The sequence below is a fragment of the Sinocyclocheilus rhinocerous genome, unplaced genomic scaffold (assembly GCF_001515625.1).
Source record: "Sinocyclocheilus rhinocerous isolate Xijiao unplaced genomic scaffold, SAMN03320098_v1.1 scaffold714, whole genome shotgun sequence".
Classification (NCBI taxonomy): Eukaryota; Metazoa; Chordata; class Actinopteri; order Cypriniformes; family Cyprinidae; genus Sinocyclocheilus; species Sinocyclocheilus rhinocerous.
The window spans coordinates 347,924-373,287 of NW_015646165.1; the positions used below are offsets into that span (position 1 = coordinate 347,924).

The window sequence follows — 25,364 nt, forward strand, 5'->3', positions numbered from 1 at the left end:
CATGATCCTTCAGAAATAATTCTAATATGCTGATTTGCTGCTTGAGAAACATTCATTATTATTATCAAATAATCATTAAAATTATGTGATAAAATTATTATCAAAAAATAGTTATATAATTATATATATATATATATATATATATATATATATATATATATCATGGTTTCCACAAATATATTAAACAGCACTACTGTTTTCAACATTGACAATAATAATAATACTAATAATAATAATAAATGTTTCAGCACCAAATCAGCATATTAGGATCATTAAGATTATGATTTCTGAAGGATTATGTGACACTAAACACTGGAGAAATAAAATGTCACAGGAATAAATTACATTAAAAAAAATATATATATTTAATTTTCATAGTATTTCACAATATTACGGTTTTTACTGTATTTTCCATCAAATAAATGCAGTCTTGGTGAGCAGAAGAGACTTTCCAAAACATTTTTAAAAATGGTACCAACTGCAAACCTTTGGTATACATAGTATAAATGGTAGCGTAAATATAATATAAAGCAAATATATAAACATTTGTGATTCATTTTACAACCAGCCATTGTTTCCATGTTGTTCAAAAATGTTAAATGTAAGAACCAAAACATTTTGACTCCGAGTTGGATCAATTCCCTGAGAAAGACAACTTAAAGTGATTCATAGAAATAAATCAAACTTAATAAAAAAAATGGTTTTACATAAATTTTCATTGAAACACAGCAAGAATATTACCAAAATATTAATAATTGTACTGAACTTATTTACTGACAGTTTGAATTGATTCATGTAAATTAATCAAAGTCATTAACTCTATCCTAACATGCTACTGAAGTGCAAATATAAAAATATGATACTATTATAGTCTTAATAATAATAATAATTTTAATAATTTTTCTTAATTTTATTTTGCAATAAATATATTATATTGCCTATTCAACAGGATGGGGAAAAAAATTTGTTCTCATTGAATTTCATCCATAAGAATGCAATTTTAGAGTTTCAATTTACAACTCTGACAGTGAAGCCCAGCAATCGGTTCCTCAATAACAGCTACATCTTGAGGTACTATTCATGAACTATTCATCAATCACGTCCACCTAAATCTCTTAAACCAGGTCTAAGGGGATGTGCTGCATGATTTAGGTGCTGTTTGCTCAATGCTCATGAAGTTAATGATGTGTGCAAAGACAAATATCAGTCACGCTATGAAAAGTTCAGGCACACAGCATCAGAGTCAAAACAATCCTGAAGCAACAACATCTCATCTCTGTCGCCAGGAACAGTTCCTACCTTTAGGTCGTATTTCCTGTGGACAATGAGTCTGTGGCTGAACATGTTCCTCATGACGATCAGATACGTGTCCTCACTCTCCACCGTAACCCGGTACATGCCCAGAAACTGAGGGAGGAGTGTACTGCCATGACACTTCACGATATGCTGCGAGACACAACACAAAACATATGGAATTATATTCTGTGAGTTTTACCCATAAAGCTTCAGAGTCAAAATGTTCATTCAGTGGAACACAGTTCATAACCAATGAACCAACTTTGAGCAGCACCATGACAAGCCCACAGGCTTAATAAATGACAGTGTTTTTTCCCTCTCTGCATCACTGCACACCTAAACTAACTTCTTATCAGCAGTGCTGAACTAAAACTGAACGGAATATGAAGGAAAATGCATGATAATAGCACTTAAAAAACAAATATTAGCTTAGAGTTTAACATTTAGTAAGAAATTTGTCATTATAGAGTCTGGGACACGTGCTAGTGCACCCTCAGGACATGTTGTGAATATACTGTAAAGGCAGTGCAAATGCAGAAGCACAGTCTCGATTAAAATCTGCTCATTCTGCTACAATGGAAACTGAGAAACCCACTCACACAAACTTATCTCATGGCCGTCACAGCACTGCAAACAACACAGAGGCACTCAAACGCTACGCTAACCCAACACTTACACGAGCACAAAAACAAGAGTTTTAAAAAGATATACATCCAAAAAAAAACTAAAAATACAAATACATTTAAATACTGCTCAAAAGTTTGGAGTCGGTATCTTTTATTGTTTGTAAAAGGAGTCTCTTATACTTACCAAGGCTGTGTTTATTTTATCAAAAATACTGTAAGAATATTATTACAATTTAAAATAACTGTTTTCTATTAAAATATGTTTGAAAATGTAATTTATTCCTGTGATGCAAAGCTGAATTTTCAGCATCATTACTCCAGTCTTTAGTGTCACATGATCCTTCAGAAATCATTCTAATATGCTGATTTGCTGCTCAAGAAACATTTATTATTATAAATGTTGAAAACTGTTACCTCAAACTTTTGCCATGGCATTAGAACTGGTACACCTTTGCTAAATCAAAATGACGGCGCCGTGGGAGGAAATTTACAAGGGGCGGTAATATTGTAATGAGATCCCTTTGCAACGTCACTAAAGGAGCGAGATCAGATGCGCTTGTTTTCTCAGACGCTTGCAGAAAAAGGCTTACCAAAACAAAGTTACTGGGTTAATTTTTTTCACATTTTCTTGGTTGGTAGATGCACCGGGGACCTGATTATAGCACTTAAAACCTGGAAAAGTCAGATTTTCATGATATGTCACCTTTAAGGCCCGTTTACACCAAAAGAGACACTCTGGCCATTCACATAATTACTAACAGATACAGTTATATTATTATAAACATTATGATGATTATTTTATAATAATACACACTGCATTTAAAAATGTGTGGGTCAGTATGATTTTTTTTAAAAGAAATTAATACATTTTTCTGCAAAGATACATTTAGGATTTATATTTAAAATAAATGCTGTTCTTTTTGAACTTTATATTCATCACAAGAATCCTGAAAATAAATAAAAATGATATATATATATATGTTGAAAACTGTTATGCTGCTTAATATTTTAGTGGAAATTGTGACACCTTTCTCACGATTCACGAAAGAAAATAGAAAGAGAAATCTTTTGTAACATTATGAATGGCTTTACTGTCAATTTTAATTAATTTAATGTCTCCTTAGTGAATAAAAGTATTAATTTCTTTCACAAAAAATTAAAAATAAAATAAATAAATAAATAAATCTAAGGATGGACACCATTCATGGTGGCTGTTTTTGGACAATTTCAGCAGTGGGCTAAATTAACTACTCATGACAAACATACCTGTGAATATAACACCACAATGATAACCGAAAACTTTATCATGATGCCGTATGCATGCCAAAAGATGTACACAATCTAAGACTACCGCTGTATCAACCATAAACACAACATAAAACAACTTGCTATACCCATAAGCACCCAGAACAAAAGCTCATTGTCAATTATTAAAAGAGCAATTTACCTATTTCAAGGAAGTGTGATGGAACATGAAAATGACTATAGTGACTGAACAAGTTTTGTGTGACAGTGTGAAGAGGAAATGAACAACAGACCAGCAGATCCCAACTGGGTAATTAAACATAAAAATAGCTGGAGTCTGAATTCTTTTGTCTGATTATTTCTCCAACGCAAGCAAACTTGTGTAATATGTAAACTAAAATGGTACACAAATACATTTCAGTTGAAGTGGACAGCAAAAATGCTTAAATTGAAACACAAATGCCTGTCATATAATGTGCCTGTATTGTTTGCAACCAGCTTTTGAAGCTAAAGTTTAATAAATCAGACAGTGCCTCCTAACAATTTGGTTGTCATACTAGTTTCAGATCTGTCTCCACTTCTAGAATCATACTTGTATGTAAATACCAATGTGCATAAGACACTTTCATGAAGGATACAGCAGTTGAGCAGATATTAACTATCTGTTAGATTAAATATAACTTTTGATATAGCGTGACTTAACGGTGCATGTCCTGACCAGTATGTTGTGAGATACCTGGTGATACTCGGAGAGAATGTTATGCATATCAGCTACTTCTTCACTGGAGATCTGCTTTACTATCAGTGTACGGTCATAGGACGTGAAGAGAAGACCTTCCCCCTGTCCATCGCCTCTCATGGGAGCACTGCGGGCCAGGGACACCTGATGGAAAACATCCATGCATGCAAGCACAAAAATTCAGACCAATTTAGCAGTTTGACAAGTGACAACAACTGCTCACATGTATTTGAGAACTTTGAATGTTTGATGTCCAAATAGAAGCTGATTCCTCAATTAATGCAATGCACAAAAAGTTTAGTTTTTTTTTTTTTTTTAAATAAAGGTAAAAAGGTCACCTGGTAGTCAAGATCTTCAATTCCGAATCGCTCCCTGAGATTCCTGAAGACTTGCGGACAGTACTCCTTAAATTTAAAATGGCCTGGAAGATTCTCCCTGCAAGGTAGAGAAGGATAATTTCATATTAAAAACTTTTTAAAAAAAAGTTCTCATTCCCCTGAAGATGGAACGGCTGTTCTGCAGAAAAAGCTGCCAATTACACTCTTTCACTGTCATCACAAGAATTAATTTAAATGAATGTAAACGTTCCTGCTTCTAAGAACAAGTTCACATGCAGCTGTAGACACAGCGAACACACAGTGCAATGAAAATCTGTGTAAAATAATGATGTGCTTTTGATAAATACTTGTTGAAGAGATGGTTGTTCACTTTAATTTTGGTGTTGGCCTTGAAGTCGTCAGGGAGCAGCATGACAGGCACTGGAACTTGATTCAAATCATTTATCTGGAAAAACAGTTTAGGAAAAACAACATTTTGCAACTGAAATGAACTTTGCACTTGCAGATTTTCCATATCCTAACGCTGCATGACTCAATGCTTATATACGCCCTCTTCTAACACGTCATTGCATGAAGATTTCCCAGTCTCGCAATTATGCAACAACCAGAGATGGGCACAAATACATCAAAAAGTAGTTTGCTACAAATTACAAATACTTGCTCATCAAATGTATTTAATTTATAATACAAAATAATACTGGTGTGAGAAATGTATTTAAAATACAAGTCATTTGTAATTTGAAAATACAAACAATATTTAGAAGCAATCATTCGAAGTGCAAGAGACAGTGCCATTACATTTAGTAATACTGGAGTTAAAGGGTTAGTTCACCCGAAAATGAAAATTCTGTCATTAATTACTCACCCTCGTGTTGTTCGAAACCCGTAAGACCTTCGTTCATCTTCGGAACACAATTTAAGATATTTTTGATGAAATCTGAGGGCTCTCTGACCCTCCCATAAACAGCAAGGTAACTACCACGTTCAAGGTCCAGAAAAGTACCAAGATGATCGACAAAGTAGTCCGTGTGACATCAGTGGTTCAACTGTAAAGTTACGAAGCTACGAGAATACTTTTTTGCACAAAGAAAACTAAAATAACGACTTTATTCCACATTTTCGTCTCTACTGCGTTACTTGTGGACGCGCGTTCGCGGCAGTACTATGACGCGAGCGTGTGGTGGCGCCGGCGCTGACCCAGATCCGCCGTGATGACAGCGCCGTCACAAGTGTTTAGTGCCACAAGTGACGCAGTAGAGACAAAAGTGTGGAATAAAGTCGTTATTTTTGTTTTCTTTGCGCAAAAAAGTTATTTCGTAGCTTCGTAACTTTACAGTTGAACCACTTATGTCACACGGACTACTTTGTCGATCATCTTGGTACTTTTCTGGACCTTGAACGTGGTAGCTACCTTGCTGTCTATGGGAGGGTCAGAGAGCCCTCAGATTTCATCAAAAATATCTTAAATTGTGTTCCGAAGATGAACGAAGGTCTTACGGGTTTCAAACAACACGAGGGTGAGTAATTAAGGACAGAATTTTCATTTTTGGGTGAACTAACCCTTTAAATACACACATAAGAGAAAGAGAAGTGCTTTTGCCTCCTTGAACAACTTCTAAACAACATAATTCTTTAACCCTAACACTAGACAATATATCCAATAAATTGACCCATTTTTCTTCTCATTTCTAATGTTCACTTAAGACACAACCGACTATGTTTTCTTGAATACCATCAAGCATGCCTAAACTTTATTTTTTCATGTTTCTTTATCGCTCCTTTATCGTTTCTTTATCAGCGTGTCAAAAATTAAGCAGTCCTGCGAAATTGTCATACCGCCAAGCTATTTTTACTGTCAACACATTAGAGATTAACTCCTGAAAATGCTGATATTAAGCTGTTAAGCTATTTAGCTGTTAATTCTATGTAGAATTCAGGAACCCTTGTTATAGCGACACCGGTGGCCATTAAGTGATGCAACTTATTGCTCATGCTCTTGCACACACTCCATAGTAATGCGAGCGAGTGACGGCCAATGTGATTCACCGACATCATGTCAACAGATGAGGTTCATTAAAATTGCACTGTTATGATCATTTCCCTTTCCCTGGATTTTCCCAGCAAAACTGCCCTGAGTCCTTCACATAAAAAGCAAAGTTGTAGAGCAGCACAGCTTTTCCTTCTGTCCTGTAATAACATTCAGAGAGCAATATCTGATAGAATATATTTTAGCACATACTTGGCCAGTTTGCACTGAGCACCAAAACAGCTTCTTTCATTGTTTTGTTTTTTGTTTTTCAGTTGGAAGATGGAACCATGAACGAATTGATTCGCCTGAATCTAGTCAAAAAATGTGATAGGCTATAGCTGGATGTACTATTAGCACATTTGCTTTTTTTTGTCCAACAAAATACAGATTACAAAATACTCAAAAGTAATTAAATACGCATTTTAAATAAATTTCATTAAAATACTGCCCATCTCTGGCAACAACCAAATGCTTCAAATAACATAAAATCCCTCTAAAAGCAATCACTTCCTCCAGGATCCCAAAAATGAACGTTTACAGGATTCCTTTGGGAATTTCAGTCATAATTAAAAACACTATGATTTAGACTCACTGCATAGCCATATTAGTCGTGCATTTTTACTAAATTGTTTTTTTGCATGAAACATTTAAATGCAGAAAAACATTATATAGACAAGACAAAGTTAAGATATTAAAAGCATATTTCGACAAAAATTACTTTCTCTACACCATTTAGTCATATGAAATCTGACTCATTTGCCAAACGGCTCTTTCGAACAGTATCAAAGAACCGTTCAAAGAATGATTCAGTGATTCGTTTAACTCATGACGTTAAGTACATAATCCTTTGGTCCGTCATTCCGGAGATGAATATTATCTAAAACGTTCAATCAGAGTTATATATAGGTACATATGTTTAAAATGTTTTATTTTCGTACGTATTACATGAGTGATTATTGTAATTTCATATGTCCCAGTTAAATTTGTTGCATAGGCAATTCAAATAATAAAAACAAAGTCATTTAGAACCTAAATACGATTTGCATGTCAATTAAACAATACTAAAAGTAAAATAATGCTCAGAATCGGGTGAACTGCTTGGCCCGATTCAGTCTGATTCGCCACAAATCGTCGAGAAACTAGTTGTGAACCAATTCTATTTCAAAGATCCGACTCAAAAGAACGATTCGTTCGCAAATCGAACATCGCTAACAACAGACAGTTGCAAATCCGCCGCGTGCAATGAAACAATGTGTCCGGTTTGAGCGTGACCCCGTGTGCCAAAATCCATATCAACAATATACACAAATCATGTACTTAAATAATAGATAATGCATTTAAATATCTCTATTCCCCAACATACGTACTTGCAGCTAACTGTTAGCTCATAAAATGGCAGTTGTGTGATGTAGGAAGTTAAGTATATCATATACCACCTTACCGAATGATTAACGCCCCACATGAACACGCTGAGCATCGGGTCGCTCGCCCGGAACACTTTGACCTTCTGCTGCACGAAATGTTTCTTTTTGGTCTTGGTTTTGGGGGCGAGCATGACCATCGGGCTGGAGGCGCTGCCGGTGTTACCGAGGGACGCCATCATCACGGTCACTCCCCTGTAACACAGCGGTCTATTTTCCTCTCGGATCCGCCTCCCTCTGTTCCTGCTCCGGTTCCTCTAACTGACAATCAAAGGTCGAAAACAACACAAGCGCTATGCTGCGGAGGCCGGTTTTCCGCTGTGTTTGCAGGCCCAGATGGACCGATTCTTCATGGAAGTGAACAACACTAGGTTGCTGAAGTGTAGCAGTGATACAGATGCTCCTCCCACAAGTTCAGAGGAACAGAGCTTGATATATTGTAACAGCAAGAATGTGTCAGACTCTCACCTGAGTGTACGTCACGTAGTTTGCGGACGTACAGGTGAGATGAGACCCTGAAACAATATCAATGTTAACCTAACCATAACTATTAAACTTCGTCTGAATCGTTCCTGCGGTTGACATGTCCGAACGAACCGTTGTTTTGAGGTGGATCTTTTCAATGAATCGGTTGAACCGGTTCAAAAAACACAAAAAAAACGGTCAGTTTTCGAATCGGACTGAATCGGTCCGAGCGGTTCTCGAATCAGCGATTCGAGCGGAAACATGCCAAACAAAATGAGCCGAATCAATCAGTGGAATCGAGAATTTGATGTAGTTTTCAAGAAATAGAAAGACGTAGAAATCAAGAAAAGCATAGTTTTATCAACATGAATACGAAACATGCTGTAGCTATTTAGCCTAAAAGGCTAATAAAATGTGCAAAAAATGTTCAGCCAGAAGAGAATTAGTATTGTTTAATGTAAATTCGAATTATATTTAGATTCTAAATGGCTTGCAATAGGATTTAGCCTATTTAAGCCGAATCACGGCTGCGACAACCTGAGCTGGGATGCATACAATTACAATAAACAATAATAATTAATCTTAATCGAAAGGAAAAAAACGCATAGTGCTACATGGGTTTACTGAGACATTTTAGAGGGTATTCTACAGTCTTTAATGTAGCACGTCATCATGCCAGTGGCTACGTAAACTACACGAAAGAATCATCTGGTTATTTGAAAAGAATTGTTCGAAAGAACCGATTCGCGAAATTGAGTCTTACTTCCCGTCACAAGAAATACCTCAAATAGTGGGGAGATTTACCTTGACTGAAGTAAGAACTCAGCCGTAGTAGAGATCAGAATATCAGTAGACTTTTGGAGTGGAGTTGTTTGACGTTTGGGCCAGTAAGCAACCACCTGCCTGCATAACAATGCGCGAAATGAGAGAAATCACATAGCAACACTCTGGCAACCACCCAAGCCATGCTAGCATTGTGAACTTTTACACAGGTAAACACAACTCACATTTTCCTAAAATCTGTCGAAATTAGCTATAATTAGTTTACTTATCATTTAACACGTAAAGTGGGTTGTCCTAGCAATAGCCGAAATGTCTGGGAAGACTTTTTTTTTTTTTTTTTTTTTTGAATGATTGTATATCTAATGTCAGCAATGTATGTGGGTAAACATACTTAAATATATTTGGTCACATCTTCCTTTGCAGATTCTATATTTTGGCTTCCATAGTTTTTGATAACTAGATTCGACACAGCGAATAATGCATTCAAAAATGTTGCTTTCGTTACAGCGCGAATAAACTCTCCAAGTGACAGTGGTACAAAGTAGGACATGATGTAAGCACAGACATATGCTATATTCTGCTATATGTTGTTACCTTGGAAACAAGCACATGGATTGTTGTGACATATATGTGCATGAATCTGTCTTGGCACAAAAGCTCCAGCAATATTTAATCTTTCCTTTATATTCATGAAAACTGGACTATAAATAGCATTATATTTAACTGCTTGGCTGATATAACAAAATATTCTACCCTGATAAAGCATAAAGTTATTTTTAGTAAGCAAAATCTGTTCTGGGCTCGCAAAAATGCACAGTCACCATACAGTGGGGAAAATATTTATTTGATCCCCTGCTGATTTTGTAAGTTTGCCCACTTACAAAGAAATGAAGGGTCTGTAATTTTATGGTAGGTTTATTTTAACAGATAGAGAAAGAATATCAACCAAAAAATCCAGAAAAAAACACATTATATAAAGGTTAGAAATTGATTTGCATTTCAATGAGTGAAATAAGTATTTGATCCCCAAGCAAAACATCACTTAGTACTTGGTGCAGAAACCCTTGTTGGCAAGCACAGAGGTAAGACCTCCATCAGGGAATGTCTTGGTTTCTATTGTCACCCTCATTCCCTGATTGAGGGAACAGATAGTGCGTTCAAGTCATGTCGGATAGATCATATTTGCGAGTTGAACGCACATGAACGCCACCACAAAGTCGTTATTACGAGTGGGAAACTCGAAATTTTCTTTAAGCCCCGAGTTTCCGAGTTGGGGGCGTGTCAATGAGAAACATGGCGGAATCGATGGATGCAACGTCTGTAGTTGACGGTACATTTTTGCTTAAATTGATAATTTAGTTTTCCTATAAACTTAAATTGGTCATGTTCTTGTTACGCAGCTGAAATCCAAGTAAAAAAATGCAGACCCTGTTGTATTTTCTTGTAATTTATTAAAAGAAGGTACACCGCCATCTTGTGCCGACTAAACTGACTTGAACGCACCTGACGTCGTAATTACGACTTGTCAACTCGTAAGTACGAACGTCCCTGGAGGACTTGAACGCAGCATTCCATTCCAACCTCTCCCACCACCATGGGCAAGACCAAACAGTTGTCAAAGGATGTCAGAGACAAGATTGTAGATCTGCACAAGGCTTGAATGGGCTACAAGGCCATCAGCGAGAAGCTTGGTGAGGAGACAACTGTTGGTGCGATTATTCGGAAATGGAAGAAATACAAAACAACCATCAATCGGCCTCGGTCTGGAGCTCCGTGCAAGATCTCGCTTCATGGGGTAAGGATGATCATAAGAAAGGTGAGGGATCAGCCCAGAACTACACGGGAGGAGCTTGTTAATGATCTTAAGGCAGTTGGGACCACAGTCACCAAGCAAAACATTGGTAACACACTACGCCGGAATTGACTGAAATCCTGCAGTGCCCGCAAGGTCCCCCTGCTCAAGAAGGCACATGTACAGGCCCGTTTAAAGTTTGCCAAAGAACATCTAAATGATTCAGAGAAGGCTTGAGAGAAAGTGCTGACTCCTTCCCTCAGCCAGAACACTGAAGATAGGTCTTCCAGCATGACAATGACCCGAAACATACCGCCAAGGCAACAAAGGAGTGGCTCAGGAAGAAGCACCTTAAGGTCATGGAGTGGCCTAGCCAGTCTCCAGAGCTCAATAGAAAATCTGTGGAGGGAGCTGAAACTTCGAGTTGCCAAATGACAGCCAAGAAACCTTAAAGACTTAGAGAGGATCTGTAAAGAGGAGTAAATCAAAATCCCTCCTGAGATGTGTGCAAACCTGGTGACCAACTACAAAAAACGTCTTACCTCTGTGCTTGCCAACAAGGGCTTCTGCACCAAGTACTTAGTCATGTTTTGCTTGGGGATCAAATACTTATTTCAATCACTGAAATGCAAATCAATTTCTAACCTTTATATAATGTGTTTTTTCTGGATTTTTTGGTTGGTATTTTGTCTCTATACATTAAAATAAACCTACCATAAAAATTATTAAATTCATTTCTTTGTAAGTGGGCAAACTTACAAAATCAGCAGGGGATCAAATAAATATTTTCCCCACTGTAGCTCAGTATGCACAAGGCGATATTTGTATGTGACATTTGTATGAGCATATGGCTATATTTTTGCAGCCAACAGCAGCATCTGCTCTTTCTTGTTGCCTTTGCTAATTCATCGCCTCTGGGTTTCAGTTCAGTTGTGCATGTGCATTTTCAGTTGTGCATGTGCATTTGGTAGTATTCATAATTTATCATATTCAGTTTCATGCATGTGAGTTTCTAAATGAGATTCTGCAAAGAGTCAGTCTTTATATTAACATATGCATTAATTTTTTCTCTATCATTTTTATTTTGTCTCATAGTTCTTGCACACGTTATAATTTTTGCAATGGGTCCCTTTTCAAGGGCCCACAACTACTGGCACATATATCGATAAAACAAAATCAGTGTGAAGTACATTGATCAGACATTATTTTGTGCACTTTTTCCTCAATGCATTTTGGGAATGAGAAAACACAGAGTTCTGAACAAAATACCCAGAATACCATCTGAAATATAGAAAATTAAGCGATATAGTAACACTTTCCAATACTGAAGGATCAACATATCAACATAAATAATGAAACAACTGTGACATAAAATAACAAATTATATAAAAAAACAGAAACACATGTACAGCAGTAAATGCTCTTAAGGGTGTGTTTAAATTGTATTTTTGTTTTTAATCCCTTTTTATGGTGACACCAACGCATGGCGCTCACTCTCTTAGCAAATAAAATAAGCTCTGTTTTGACAATGAAAAACTACTGACAATATAAAAATACATGGCATCGTAATTCATTAAATAAATCAACAAATTATATATATATATATAGTCGACGCACCAGCAGTGGCCACGCTGCATGCCCTTAGAGGACCGACACTACAAGACAACAGGAGATTGTTCTGGCTTTGATACGTCATTCTACTGTGCACACCGTCAAAGGTTGTCATTCACAATACAAAATGGCTCATAATGGTGACCTTCCGATATCGAAACTTCCTCCTCAGTTCATTTATGGAAACTAAGCTGGAAAAACAGCTTCTGAACTTCCACAAGGAAGTAAGGTAGATACTGTTATTTTTAAAAAACCAGAAGACCTATCAATAAGAGTAATCAGTGATAAAATGATCCTTCTAAATGATAATGTTACCAATTTTTTGGCAATGTAAAGCCTTTTTACCATGTCAGTAAAGCCACTTGAATCTTGAAAATGAAATTCCTGCATGATATTATATTAATTTAGTCAACCAGTACCTGCTTTTTCCTGTAGAAACCACGAGTGTTACAGTTCGGGATGTAGATGTCCCGATCCGACTGGAAAATGGTGAGTTCGAGACCCCGCAAGACAGTGTTGAGCAGCTTACGACAGGGAGCCTGGTGAGGAAGTGTTGAAAACAAAATGTTGGAATACCACATACGGTACCTAAGCATTTGTATTATGTATATTTCTAAGAGGCATTTTGATTGTTCTATTCTGTTCCGAGACAGATTTTTTTTTGTATATAACGTAAGCTGAGACAACGTACACAAATGAGTTTGGTGTAATAATATAAAATAATAATTATATTAAATTCTATAATTATTATAAAAGTTCTGCTTTAATTTAACAGCCACAAGCTGACGTCTCTTTAACATTTAATTTTAATTTAACAATTGATATAAAACATAATTAATAATAGAAAATAATTAGCCCTTTTCCAGTAGATTTTTGTCTTGTCCATGCTGTTTACATCGTGAGCATTGATTATAGAAAACAAAAACCAAAGGATAGACTCACCTTTTCTATTTCACCACTATTCGAAGGATGTGGCCCTGTGAAAAACAGACATTAATACCGAATTATGACTGCATTTTTGAGAAAAAGGCATTACAAAATGTGATTCGACTAAATGAATATGTTTAGCTGTGATTTAAGAGTATATGTTGTTTGATTTGGGTTACTTAAACTGGACAAACCCACATTTTTAGGGAATAGTTCCTCAAATCATTCCCATGAATTGACAATACAGGCTCTCTTAAGTTGTAATGACCTAAAGTAAACAGTAGATGGAGACTGCATGACTACATTTCACCTGCTACTTGAAATGACACTAGGAATGTGGGTGACACTGATATACACTCAAGAACACACACACATTACACATTACTTTATCTCCTCTGTTGCTCCTCTCTATTCTGCTCTGAATAGTTCTGATGTCCATATGCATGGCAAAATTCATATACTGTCACACACACACACACACACACACACACCTGTACTCATATACAACCCTTGCACATTCACAAATTTCCAAGTGATCTTCATCATGTGTATTTACGACGTGCGAAAGCCTCAAATCACAGAAATGCCTTTAAACCCTGAAGGAATTTGCAGCCATCACATGCAAACCAGCAGCTATTCCCGGCACTTTATGAACATGTCCTTGGTTCAGTTACAGTTTTGTCATCCTACCAAGCCTCTGATATGGACACTGCAGCACAGCAGCTTGCCAGCACATCTGAACCTGAAATGCATCCTCGAGATATTTCGCTGTGGTACTTAAAGCAGATTACCCATTGCATTTTCTCACCGTATGCGGCACAGCACAACGCCGGCGAAGCTACAAGACGGAGGAAGGGACTGCAAAGGCATCCGCTGGCTGAAACTCTTACCTGTGGGGCGGGGCCTCTCGGTGGGACTCGTTCTGCTCTGTTTGGCACAGAAGCCTCTGCCCTGCAGCAGAGCCTGAAGGGGCCTGTGTTCACGTGGAGGGGGCACACAGCGAAGCCCCTTGGCGCAGCTCAGGGTGTAAACCCCACAGGGCTCCCCCAATGCCAACACGATTGTGCTGGGCGCCCCAGCCGGGTCCCTGGAGGTCCGGCCCGCACCCAAGGGGTGCACGTCTTTGCAGGTCAGGCAGTTTTTGTTGGGGCCCAAGCGACCTGCCAAAGACCAAGATCCACAGTGGATGATCAGCAACAGGACAACGGGCGTCAAGTTGGAAAGGAAGGACATCTTGCGTCCGGGTCTCAGGTTCTCCATGCTCGGTTGTGCCGTACGTGGCTGATGCTATTTCTGGAAGTCTGTTTGTCTTTGCCCTCTCTGTTTCTTTGCTCGCTTTTCAGCTTAGTGAGACTGAGAGCCGGGAGTCCCCTGCAATGCCAGAGGATACAAACCGAGAATGAGTGAGAAACGGCAAGCAGCGGCTTTTAAAGATTTGAAAGGCGGTGATAGAGAGCGAGAGGGAGAAAGCACAGTTATGACACCTTCAGGGGCTGGGACTGAGAGACAGAGAGAGAGAGAGAGAGGGAGAGAGAATGTGTAATGGGGTGGAAAGAAAGAGAGAGAGAGAAAGAGGAATTATTTTTCCTTTTAGAAATCATCAAGCACTTCTCCAGCTTTCAACCCATTATTGTATCTGAAAACATTCCTTTGCCCAGGATACTTACTCTGGCTATATGATGGTTACTTTCTCTGCATCATCTGTGAAAATGTTAGAGCATTCTAGTAATCTTTGCCATGGTAACAATGAAGGCGAGGGATTCCATTTCTCTGCCGACTACGGTAATTTGCTTGTGGGAGAGTCGCACCATTAACCCTGTTGCTTCTAAGAATGCTAAAAAGATTGGCCACTTGATAGAAGTCAAGCTTTTTTATGTATCATTGTAGTATTAGTTACTTTTTTAACCTTTTCATGATCTTTCAGATGCAGAAAACTACTTGTGAAACACTAGTGGTGAAGAATCTTTTCTTCTGTATTGTGACATACTTCCGAACATTATCGAAAAAGAAAAAATGTAGAGCAGGGATTTGGTTCTTGGTTTGGTTGTTGATTGGATGTTAACGTGGGCATTGCACTCAAAAAATGGATGCAGACGAACTTGAGCATGGGGTTTAAACAAACGAAATGATTGTAAAAGTCTGGCATACATCACAGAAGGTCCAGTAATGATATTTTGTTACGAATTACAAAGCCAAAAAGTTTTAAAAAAAATTAAACCTGTTTATCAACAACATGTTAAGTTGTGACGCAAGAAATACAGTTTCTGGGTCCAAGCCTCTACTTGTTTCAATTGAGAGCACTCAATCTCAACAGCCGTTTATAAGTACTATTTATTCACACATTCAAACAAAGCTTTTAAAAACTAAAGGTATAAACTACAGTCTCTGGGCTCACGGTATCCTGGGCACCAATATTTTAACAATTCATAAAAGATGAGTCGCTGTCTGGCCATCTGAGATTTCTGTATGGAGATAAAGGTTAGGATCATGATTTTTCATTAGTATTACAGCACATTGTGAGTGAATATTAGCACCGTTTATTGTTTGCTTTTGGGATTTGATAGAACGTGTGGACCCAGTGACACGTGACATCAGACTTAACAAGCGGATTGAATGAGCACCTGCATTGAGAACGTTGCTTTATGATGCAGCGATTCAACCAAAGGAGATTCTGCCGCTTAATAGTTTATTTTGGAGAAGGGACCGTGTGGATAATTGGGGCAGTGTTTTCACTGGAATGTACACAAGATGATATATGCCAGCAGCTAATAATGCAATCCATCAGCCTAGTCAACCAGATAAATCTGATCTCTTTGGAGGACTTCATAAAGTTCTAGTTGTCCTTTGACCCAGATACCATTAATCGAGAGTTCATGAGTCGTCTTTTAGTGCAGAGAAGTCTCCGAGTGCTTTTGTGGAAGACGATGAAAATACTGGTCCGTACTGGCCAAGGGGTTTATGCCAAGATTTATACCATCAGGATGCACCAAGCAGATGTATCTGATGGGGTCTCTTACATGCAAAAGCCTGCTTTCAGGTCACACCCAGCTGAAAGGGTCCCATAAGGACAGAGTGGTGTTTATTTGTTGTTGTCGTGAAGCGGGATGGAAGTTAAGATGTCAAAGATGGGCTGGTATGAGTGCAGAAGGCAAACAGGATTTAGATTATTATCTTACGATATTGACATGTGTGGTCATAGTTCTTTTTAACACAAACATGTTTGCCTTCTGAGTGTCTGTCTATGCTGCAGAATAGTTCTGTTTATCGGTTACGAATAACCGCCATTGAACAATCCCGATTTGATAGGCCTACTATAGTTATTTAACTTCTGGAAAGCACAAAAGGTTGGAGGCGTTCTGGAAAGCACAAAAGGTTGGCGCGTTCCTTGTTTGGGGAGATGTCGGCTGGCTGATGTTCTCTTATTAGAGTTGATTAGTCTTGGCAAAGAATGCAAAAAAATCACCTGCTGTCTGACATTCCCATCCGTGCCACAGCACGACCCCGTTCTCTGTTTCCACATGTTCTGGCTGGAGAATGTTCCAAGAAGCATGCCAAACTGATGGGGTCTCTCTGCTTCCAGATTCACCAGATGACACGATTTTCCTCCTCATCTCTGTCTACAAGTCAGAGTTCGATGGTTCCAGCCCTTGTGTTTCTTTTTAAACCTTGCTGCTTCCATTTGTCAGCAGTTTCTCAGTGTAACTTATACCAAAATTAAGATGCATGCATCATCCTGTCTTTCAGATGTCATGCTCGCTTACAGTATAGTACATTCCACTCCTGCAGTCATTACGAGTAACCATTATAAGGGGCCCTTAGATTGTGCCAAATGTTCTGTAACCCACTTTTCAGTTGTGTGAGCCTGAGGTAATAGAGTGTCAGACCGTTTTAATAGTCTGAAAATACGTCCTCACAGTGAATGAAAAGTGGAAGTAGTTGTGTCAACACTTGTGTTAATAATGATATTTGTGTCACTTCATGACATGACTGTCTGGAATACTTGATTCTGATTGGCCATTCTTGGCATTCACTAGTCAGATATTTCACAATAATAAACATTGACCAGAGAAACGATGTATAACTGACCACACATCCAGGATGGATGTCTCTCTTTGGTCTTTACAAGTAAAATAATCAACAGTCAATAATTAGCTGTGAGATAATTTACAGTGTGTTTTTGATTTATCAAATGTGACTGTGGCAATATTCAAGTGATAATATTCAGTCAGGTGGCCATTACTGCAGAATAAACCCTAATTACCCTATTGGGTTTATTTTTGCGATAATGACTGAATATTGTCCCTTAAATATAGCCACAATCGTATTTTAAATAAAAAAAACCCCGCAAGATTCTACGATGATAATGCATTACATTTATTTTTTGATCTATAAAATAGGACCAAACTTGCCTATATTTTTACATTTCTCAAAGTATTCCTCAATGTTCTCATTTTCAGAAGGTTTTGAAAAATTATTTATATACTTTATGCTTTATTCATGCTTATAAAATTATATGTAGGATGTAAAATGTATCAAAAGCTTGTTTTTCCTGCACAGTTCGTAAAAACCTCTGCGACTCGCTGCGAAGTTTCTCATTGGTCAAACGGCTGTCAATCAACTCCGTGTCGCCTTTCATTGGTGCGCTGCATTCATTCCTCCACTGACGCCATCCAGGAAGAGCCGCTCTCACTTCTGCCAAGTTTGTCAGGTAGCTTAGCTGGAGTCGGTAGCTAGAAGTAAACATAAGTGGCCTTAGAATGTTTTAACGTCTTACCCACTGATGTACAGAAGGTACGTACGTGACGGCATAATATTTAGATACGTTACACTTTAATGACTGTAGACATTTAGCGGTTCTGTAATTTTTGTATTTTATTTCGAGTAGGCCTCAAAGCTAATAATTTGTTAGCTGTGCAAGGTGATTAGCTGTGATTGAAACTAACCTGCTAGTACGAGCTATTGCATCTATTACGTAAAAATTATTTTCCTTCTGTGTCAAATATGATACAAACGTTTCTTTAAACATACAAATATTATTTAAATAGTGCACTGTTGTAACATAGGTAAGTAATAGTTTATTGTTGACACTATAGCATTGATGTAGTCAGTGTTTAAAAGTCTGTCTGACTTTTTATGAGAAACAAATAATATCTGTATCTGTTGCTAAATGCTGTAGGAAGTGCCACCATGTGATTACATGATAATTATGACAATCTAGAATTATCCTCTGTCATATCCTGGATGTATGAATGACAGCTGACACGTTACATCTGTCGAGACCTTTATAGATAACTCCTCCTAGTAGTGTCATTTGTTGCATGTGTGTATAGGCCAAATATGACAATAAGGCCCTGTGATAAAATAAAATGTTTTGTGAACGACTGATACTGGGGAACTTTATATAGTTGACTCAAGATGATTAAGTATTTAGTGCTGAGTGTTGTTCATCTTAGGTGTAGGTGGGGAGAAAATATGCATCCCATTTCCAAACCATTGCACACTTCACTTCACTTACTACTAGAGTAGTAGTTCTCTAACTTTTTTTGTCAGCCGAGAACCTTAGATGTTAAATTTTTACTTGAATCATTTAAAAAAAAATTATTATTATTTATATGTGGGGCTGCACGACTTGGCCAGAAATTACATTGTAACTATTTTGTCATATATTGTGATGATTTCAGTGATCAAATTTAGCAGAATATGCTGGACTGTAAATAGACTTAAAACTCTTTTTAGTTCATTACATTGTACTAACCCAATCAAATAGAATATAATAATGTTAAACTTGATAATATTAATAAGTACTTTTATTACATTTACATTGTCATTTAGCAGACGCTTTTATCCAAAGCGACTTACAAATGAGGACAATAAAAGCAGTCAAAACTAACAAAAGAGCAGCAATATATAAGTGCAAATGACAAGTCTCGGTTAGCATTTAGCATGATTATTAGTTTTAACTCTAATTATAACAAATAAATGCAGAAATATATTACAATTGTACTGTAGAATAAAACTTGTTTACATTAATAATTATAATGTTATCCTATTTTACACTTAAAGTTACAACAGTAATATTTAGCCTATGTTTTACATTCAAACATTCAAACCAGTAAGCTTTTAACATTTCAAATCCTCAAGCTTTTATTTTGGAGGAATACTGGTCAATTGTTTTAAACTTCTGTCCACAAAAATTCTGCAAGTTATGTGAATAAAGTGAATCTAGCATATACAGAGATGGAGTTTGTTAGAACCAGAATTTAATGTGAATGCAAATTGACAAGATATGTATGTTGCGATTTCAGTTCATTTAAATTAATTGTGCAGCTCCATTTGTTAATTTTAATTTTACATTCAATTTAATTTATTATTAGTTAATTTTCATCATCTCATGAACTCCTGTTTAGGAAACCCTGCACTAGTAGTTAAAAAACTAAAAACATGATTAGAAAATGGCTAAAAGCCGTATGATATGTCCACAGCTCATTATGGCAATTTGTGAACAGCAAGTCCATCATTACTTACACTTCTCGTGTCTTGAATGAGTTGTGAATCTCAGATGCTCAATCTGAAACCTTTAAAACTTACAGCGTCTGTTTTCCACTCCACAGATCTATGAGATGGATGATATCAATTTACACTACAGATTTCTGAACTGGCGGCGCAGGATCAGAGAAATCAGGGAAGTCCGTGCTGTTCGTTATCAAGAGCGATGCAAACGAATGTTGAAGAATGGAGACACGCTAAGGTAGGTTTGCCCAGCAAGTGACCCTAGCTCTGTTCTTTTTCCACTGTGTTCGGTAATCAGCTCCTGGCCTGTGTTGACCCCCCTAGTTTGTATGGAAAAATTCTGCACTGCTTTTCATTTATCCTTATTTATTTGTATATTTTGAACTGCACAACCATTCACTCCCATCAATATCATTGAGCTGGGCTTGCGAGCGTAAAGCATTGTGAGTGCGTGTATTTGAGCCACTAAAGATGTAATCAGCCTCGACTCACTTGACCTCACTGATTGGAACAATTATAATTTCAGAGAAAAAGTCAGTGACTACTTGTTTTTTTTTTATCAGAATAGGGATGAAATGCAAATTCCATCCATCGGAAAAATAAATAGGCCCGCACATGTGATGTTGTAATTCATCTTTTTTTAAATGCGAAGTCTCCAGCATTTTCAGAATTAATTTGTATCAGTTTGTTTGTCCAGTTTGAGAATTCAAAGTGTGCAAAAAATGTGTTCACTGACTTCAAAGGAATATTACTCTCAAAAATATTGTAAAGAATTATATTGAGATTTTTTACAAATATTTTGGAAGATTCTTGTCCTCACCAAGGCTGCTTTAATATGATTAAAAATACAATAAAACAGCAATATTGTGAAATACTATTGCAATTTCAAATAACTGTTTTTTTGTTTTAATATATTTCAAATAGGGATGGGCGATATTGTTTGCGATATACCGGTAAAAATTCTCCCCATGATAAGAATTAGACTTCCCACGATAATGACGAAAAAGTCTAGTTGTTGACATATTTCTGTGTGCGACAGTGCGGAGCGACATCGCGGAAGGCAGTCGTCAAATTGAAGAGGAATAGCCTATATCGCTAAATGAGGAGCTCGAGCTCATTTTACAATCTGTAACTGGTTTGGTTAGGGCTGTACAGTAAATATACTTTCCTTATAAAAATTCCCTAAGATTGAAGAACACAGATAAACCATATATTTTGTGCAATTGTATGTTTTTTTTCCTCAAGTTTCATCAGTTAAAATGTCTCTATCGCCGTTGTGCGTTTTATTCAGCGATAACTGGATACCTTTCTGGAGCGTCGTCAGTAGTATTACTTCTGATATGGATATATGGATTTCTGTGCAAGAGCGCCCTCCGGTTTTCAGTATGAATTAAACAGTCTTTACATTACTTGTGTACTCATTAATGCTCACAACACCCTATTTTGGGTAAAAATAGGAAAGATAATACTTTTCTCTAAAGAAACAGGATTCCCTGAATTATCGTCATTGATATCGTTACCGCAATAAATCCCAGAAATATCGTCATATATTTTTAAGCCCATATCGCCCATCCCTAATTTCAAAATAGGGCTGCACGATTATGACCAAAATCATAATTGTCGTTTATTCCTTTGAAATTGTAATTGCGATTATTAATTTGCGATTAAATGAATGATGTTTACACCTTTGTTTGAAGCAACTGCATGCCATATTTTTATATGAAAATAAACAAGCTGAAAACACTAACTGAAAAACATTTATTGCTTTTCTGTAGTATTAAGCCTCAAATGTCAACTATACATCGGATTGGTTTCGCCTATTTCAAAATGTAATTTATTCCTGTGAGGCAAAGCTAAATTTTCAGCATCATTACTCCAGTCTTCAGTGTCACATGATCATTCAGAAATCATACTAATATGCTGATTTGGTTCTCAAAAATCATTTTATTTTTATTATTAGTGTTGAAAACATTTGTTCTGCTTAATATCACAGTTTGTGGAAACCATGATATATATATATCATATATATCATATTTACCATGCTGGTAAAAAATGTATAGCCTGAATGCACTGTAAGTCGCTTTGGATAAAAGCGTCTGCTAAATGCATAAAAAAAAAAAAATTAAATTTGCTGCTCAAGAAACATTTCTTATTATTATCAATGTTGAAAATAGTTGTCTTAATATTTCTGTGGAAACAATAGCCCCTTTAACACAGTAATACTAGTAAATTAGCCGTAAAATTACTGGAACGACTTCACCGGTAAAAAACACCCTTTTTACCGTGTCAAAATCAGCTCTGTTTTCAGCACGCCGTTCTAGTCCGTGTAGCTTTAAATGCTAATGAGCTCTGCTGACTCCGCCCCTCTCTTCTGTGGGGTGACAAGCAGACTGTAAACTTCAGCCGCAAAACTTGTTAACTAGCACATATTAGGAAAGGCGATTTGCGAACTTAAACACATTTAGGCAGATCGGGGATCAGCGCATTCCTTTCAAAAACGAAAGTAACATTAATCCTCTGCGTCTTCAGCGGCTCAGATGTCGGGAGTAAATGACGGCTGGTATGTTCATTATTACATCCAGCAACAAAACACCTCAACCGCTTAATTGGAGGCATTCTTCCCCTGCGCTGGAGTCGACACAATGGCGTACAGCTCTCAGCTCACTCAGGGCAGGTCTAAGTGAAGACGGCCTTGTCAATCAACTATCGTGGGAGGGGCCTGTGCAGAACTACGTCATTCTGACAGGAATCTCAGAACAGCCTGATTTGAGAAAGGGGATTTTAAAATAGCGATTAAAAAAAAAAAACACTGGGTGGATTTTTATCATTATAGGGTGGATGTGTACACACACTTCCAACACACATTTATGTTCAAACAACAACAAAAGTGAATTTGAACTTTACAATTATGGTGTATGGAGTGTAGATTGTTGTGAAAAAAAAAACTAATTTAAAGCAGTTTAACATAAGGCAGCAACAAAACAAAATGTGAAAAAAATGAAGGGGTACATTCGCAAGGTACTGTATGTATATATACAGTATATATGTATGTATGTGAATATTATTATTATTTTCATTTTGGAACAATATTTGTGGCTGAACTATTTGTTTACATAGCATTTTGCTCTACATTTTATGATGCCTTTAGTTCAAATAGTATTATTGAAGATCAGTAGCATTGACAGCTCTGTGGTAACTTGATCTTTCTGAATTAGTTCTGGCTTGAATTCTTGGAAAATGAACTGCTGTTTGGTCTTCAAAAGTAGGGCTCCAAAAGTAGCTCTCACCCGTATCAGTGTGAAACATGTAGAAACATAACTGAACCTGATTTCAACAGCTAGTCCACACATCACTGGACATTTTAATAATGTACCTATAGCAACAGTGCTCTGGTTATTAGAGTTTAAGCTTTTTATTACTTCCCTTCTGTAGTTACCAAGGGAACTCTGATGAAGTTGGCTGTTACGTGGCTCCACGCCCCTTATCAAAGGGAAACTGTTACTTCGAGGTAAGCAGCACACCTATGTTGTCAGGTTGCTAAAAACATTAGAATCATTTCAACACCCTTTCTGTTGCCTTTGTTAGGAAATCCATTCACCTAAGTACTAATAACTTTATGTAACTGTATGCACAGAGTTATCAAGTCAAGTGATTTCACCTATTTTAACTGATGTGATTTGGTAGATGTCCTATATTGTATGCCTCAGTCACACAATATATGTGTGTGTATGTGTGTGTGTGTGTGTATATACATATATATACATATATATATATATATATATATATATTAGGGCTGCACGATAAATATCGCACGATATTTAATGCGCATCTCGTCAGTAAAGCCGGTTCTGTAATCAGCGGTAAATCTCTACACGTGCGTGCTTTCACGTGGAGCAGCATTAACTACACAGAGCCGTTGTTCACAGACAAGCTGCGCAAAATATGATCGTGGTTTTGCGCAAATTAGAATGTCGTGGAAAAGTTCATTTATAGCATGAGGCAGCTGTACACATTGACATGTTTGGCGGTGACTATCCCTGTGTCCACTGCTTCTGTCGAACGGACATTCTCAGCCCTAAAGCGAATTAAAACTTATGCCAGAAATATGACTGGATAGTCTCGACTTTCAGCATTAGCATCCATGGCAATAGAAAAGGACTTATTGTTGGAACTGAAACGCACAGATAACCTGTACAACAGAGTGATTAAAAAGACTAATAGACTGTGTTATATTTTTGGGTAAACAGGAACTTTCATTTAGAGGGCATGATGAAAGCGCTGATCCACAAATAGAGGCAATTATTTGGAGCTTCTTTCTTTTATTGCTGAAAACAACACAGACTTACATTACCACCTGTTTGAAAACAAAAACACAATTTGCCTTCATTTCAAATCCCTTTCAAACGCGTTTCTGTATTATGTTCGCTGCGTCTCATTTTGTAGTCTGCATACGTCATCAAGAATGTCTTTTTTTTTTTATCAAGTAAAAGACTAATAGACTGTGTTATATTTTTGGGTAAACAGAAACTTTCATTTAGAGGGCACGATGAAAGCGCTGGATCCACAAATAGAGGCAATTATTTGGAGCTTCTTTCTTTTATTGCTGAAAACAACACAGACTTACATTACCACCTGTCCACTAACAAAGTGTTTTGTGGGACGTCAGGCAAAATACAAAACGACCTGATTAATGCTATTGCTGAAGTGATGGGAGAAGAGATAAAAGGGGAGATCAACAAAGCACCTTTTGTCGCTGTCATGGTAGACGAGACCACAGACGTGAGTAATGCAGCGCAGCTCGCACTGGTCCTGCGTTATGTGACGGACACAGGTGTCAAGGAGCGGTTTGTCAGATTTGAAGATGTTACTAGTGGCAAGCGAGCCAATGACATTGCTGCTCTTATTGTCCGTTTCTTGGAGGAATATGAATGTCTAGATAAAGTTATGGCACAGTGTTTCGATGGCGCAGCCGTCATGTCATCTGGACTAAATGGGGTGCAGGCTAAAGTTAAGGAGAGGGCACCTATGGCCTTATTCATACACTGCTATGCACATCGGCTGAATTTAGTACTGACTCAAGGGGCATCAAAGCTCAAAGAATGCAAGATATTTTTTGCTCACCTAAATGGCCTAGCTGCATTTTTCTCCAGATCCCCTAGGCGCACGCAACTACTGGACGATATTTGCCAGCGGCGTCTTCCTCGTGTGTCACCAACGCGGTGGTAATACACATCGAGATTGGTCAGTACAGTCTTTGAGAACAGAGTTGCCCTAAAGGAGATATTTCACCACATCGTGGAACATCATGATGAGTATGATGAGGACGCTGTGCGTTGTGCTGATGGATTTAATGCACGTCTGGATGATTTTGAGTTTTGTTTTTTGCTTCACACATGTAATGGGATTTTTGAGCATTCAGATGTGCTTTTTGCAATACTACAAAACAAAACATTGGATGTACAATTCTGTATGGCAAGGGTGAAGGAGTTTTGTGACAGCATTGCGCTCCGAGAGGCCCAGCACAAGGCGACCTTCGTGGATACTACCACAAACTCCACAGAAATGTTCTGGATGTTCTGGAC

The 25,364-nt window shown here is 37.4% G+C and overlaps 3 protein-coding genes across 7 annotated transcripts in view; 1 reads left to right on the top strand and 2 right to left on the bottom strand.

Annotated features, from left to right (window-relative positions):
- Positions 1 to 7,891, bottom strand: part of LOC107706993 (phosphatidylinositol 5-phosphate 4-kinase type-2 gamma) — a 12,480-nt gene extending 4,589 nt beyond the window's left edge. Inside the window, exons 1-5 of the mRNA XM_016510853.1 lie at positions 7,715 to 7,891; positions 4,592 to 4,689; positions 4,245 to 4,341; positions 3,904 to 4,050; positions 1,300 to 1,446 (exon numbers count right to left, since the gene is read on the bottom strand). Of these exons, the coding sequence (XP_016366339.1) occupies positions 1,300 to 1,446; positions 3,904 to 4,050; positions 4,245 to 4,341; positions 4,592 to 4,689; positions 7,715 to 7,876 (651 nt within the window). The 5' untranslated portion in view covers positions 7,877 to 7,891. The remainder of the gene's footprint in view (positions 1 to 1,299; positions 1,447 to 3,903; positions 4,051 to 4,244; positions 4,342 to 4,591; positions 4,690 to 7,714) is intronic.
- A 232-nt stretch (positions 7,892 to 8,123) lies between these two features.
- The window catches only part of spryd3 (SPRY domain containing 3), a 77,314-nt gene continuing 60,073 nt past the window's right edge, over positions 8,124 to 25,364 (top strand). Inside the window, exons 1-4 of one of the 5 annotated variants that reach the window (XM_016510850.1) lie at positions 8,124 to 8,196; positions 9,450 to 9,495; positions 19,884 to 20,020; positions 23,215 to 23,290. In XM_016510850.1, the coding sequence (XP_016366336.1) occupies positions 19,893 to 20,020; positions 23,215 to 23,290 (204 nt within the window). In that variant the 5' untranslated portion in view covers positions 8,124 to 8,196; positions 9,450 to 9,495; positions 19,884 to 19,892. Of the gene's footprint in view, positions 8,197 to 8,929; positions 9,152 to 9,449; positions 9,496 to 12,358; positions 12,453 to 12,780; positions 12,835 to 17,951; positions 18,064 to 19,883; positions 20,021 to 23,214; positions 23,291 to 25,364 lie in introns of those variants that run through there. The other 4 variants (XM_016510852.1, XM_016510848.1, XM_016510851.1 and 1 more) reach the window with 4 other exon arrangements.
- On the bottom strand, positions 14,047 to 14,703 carry LOC107706994 (insulin-like growth factor-binding protein 5). The gene has a single exon (XM_016510855.1). The coding sequence runs from the start codon at positions 14,530 to 14,532 to the stop codon at positions 14,077 to 14,079; it is 456 nt and encodes a 151-aa protein (XP_016366341.1). The 5' UTR covers positions 14,533 to 14,703; the 3' UTR covers positions 14,047 to 14,076.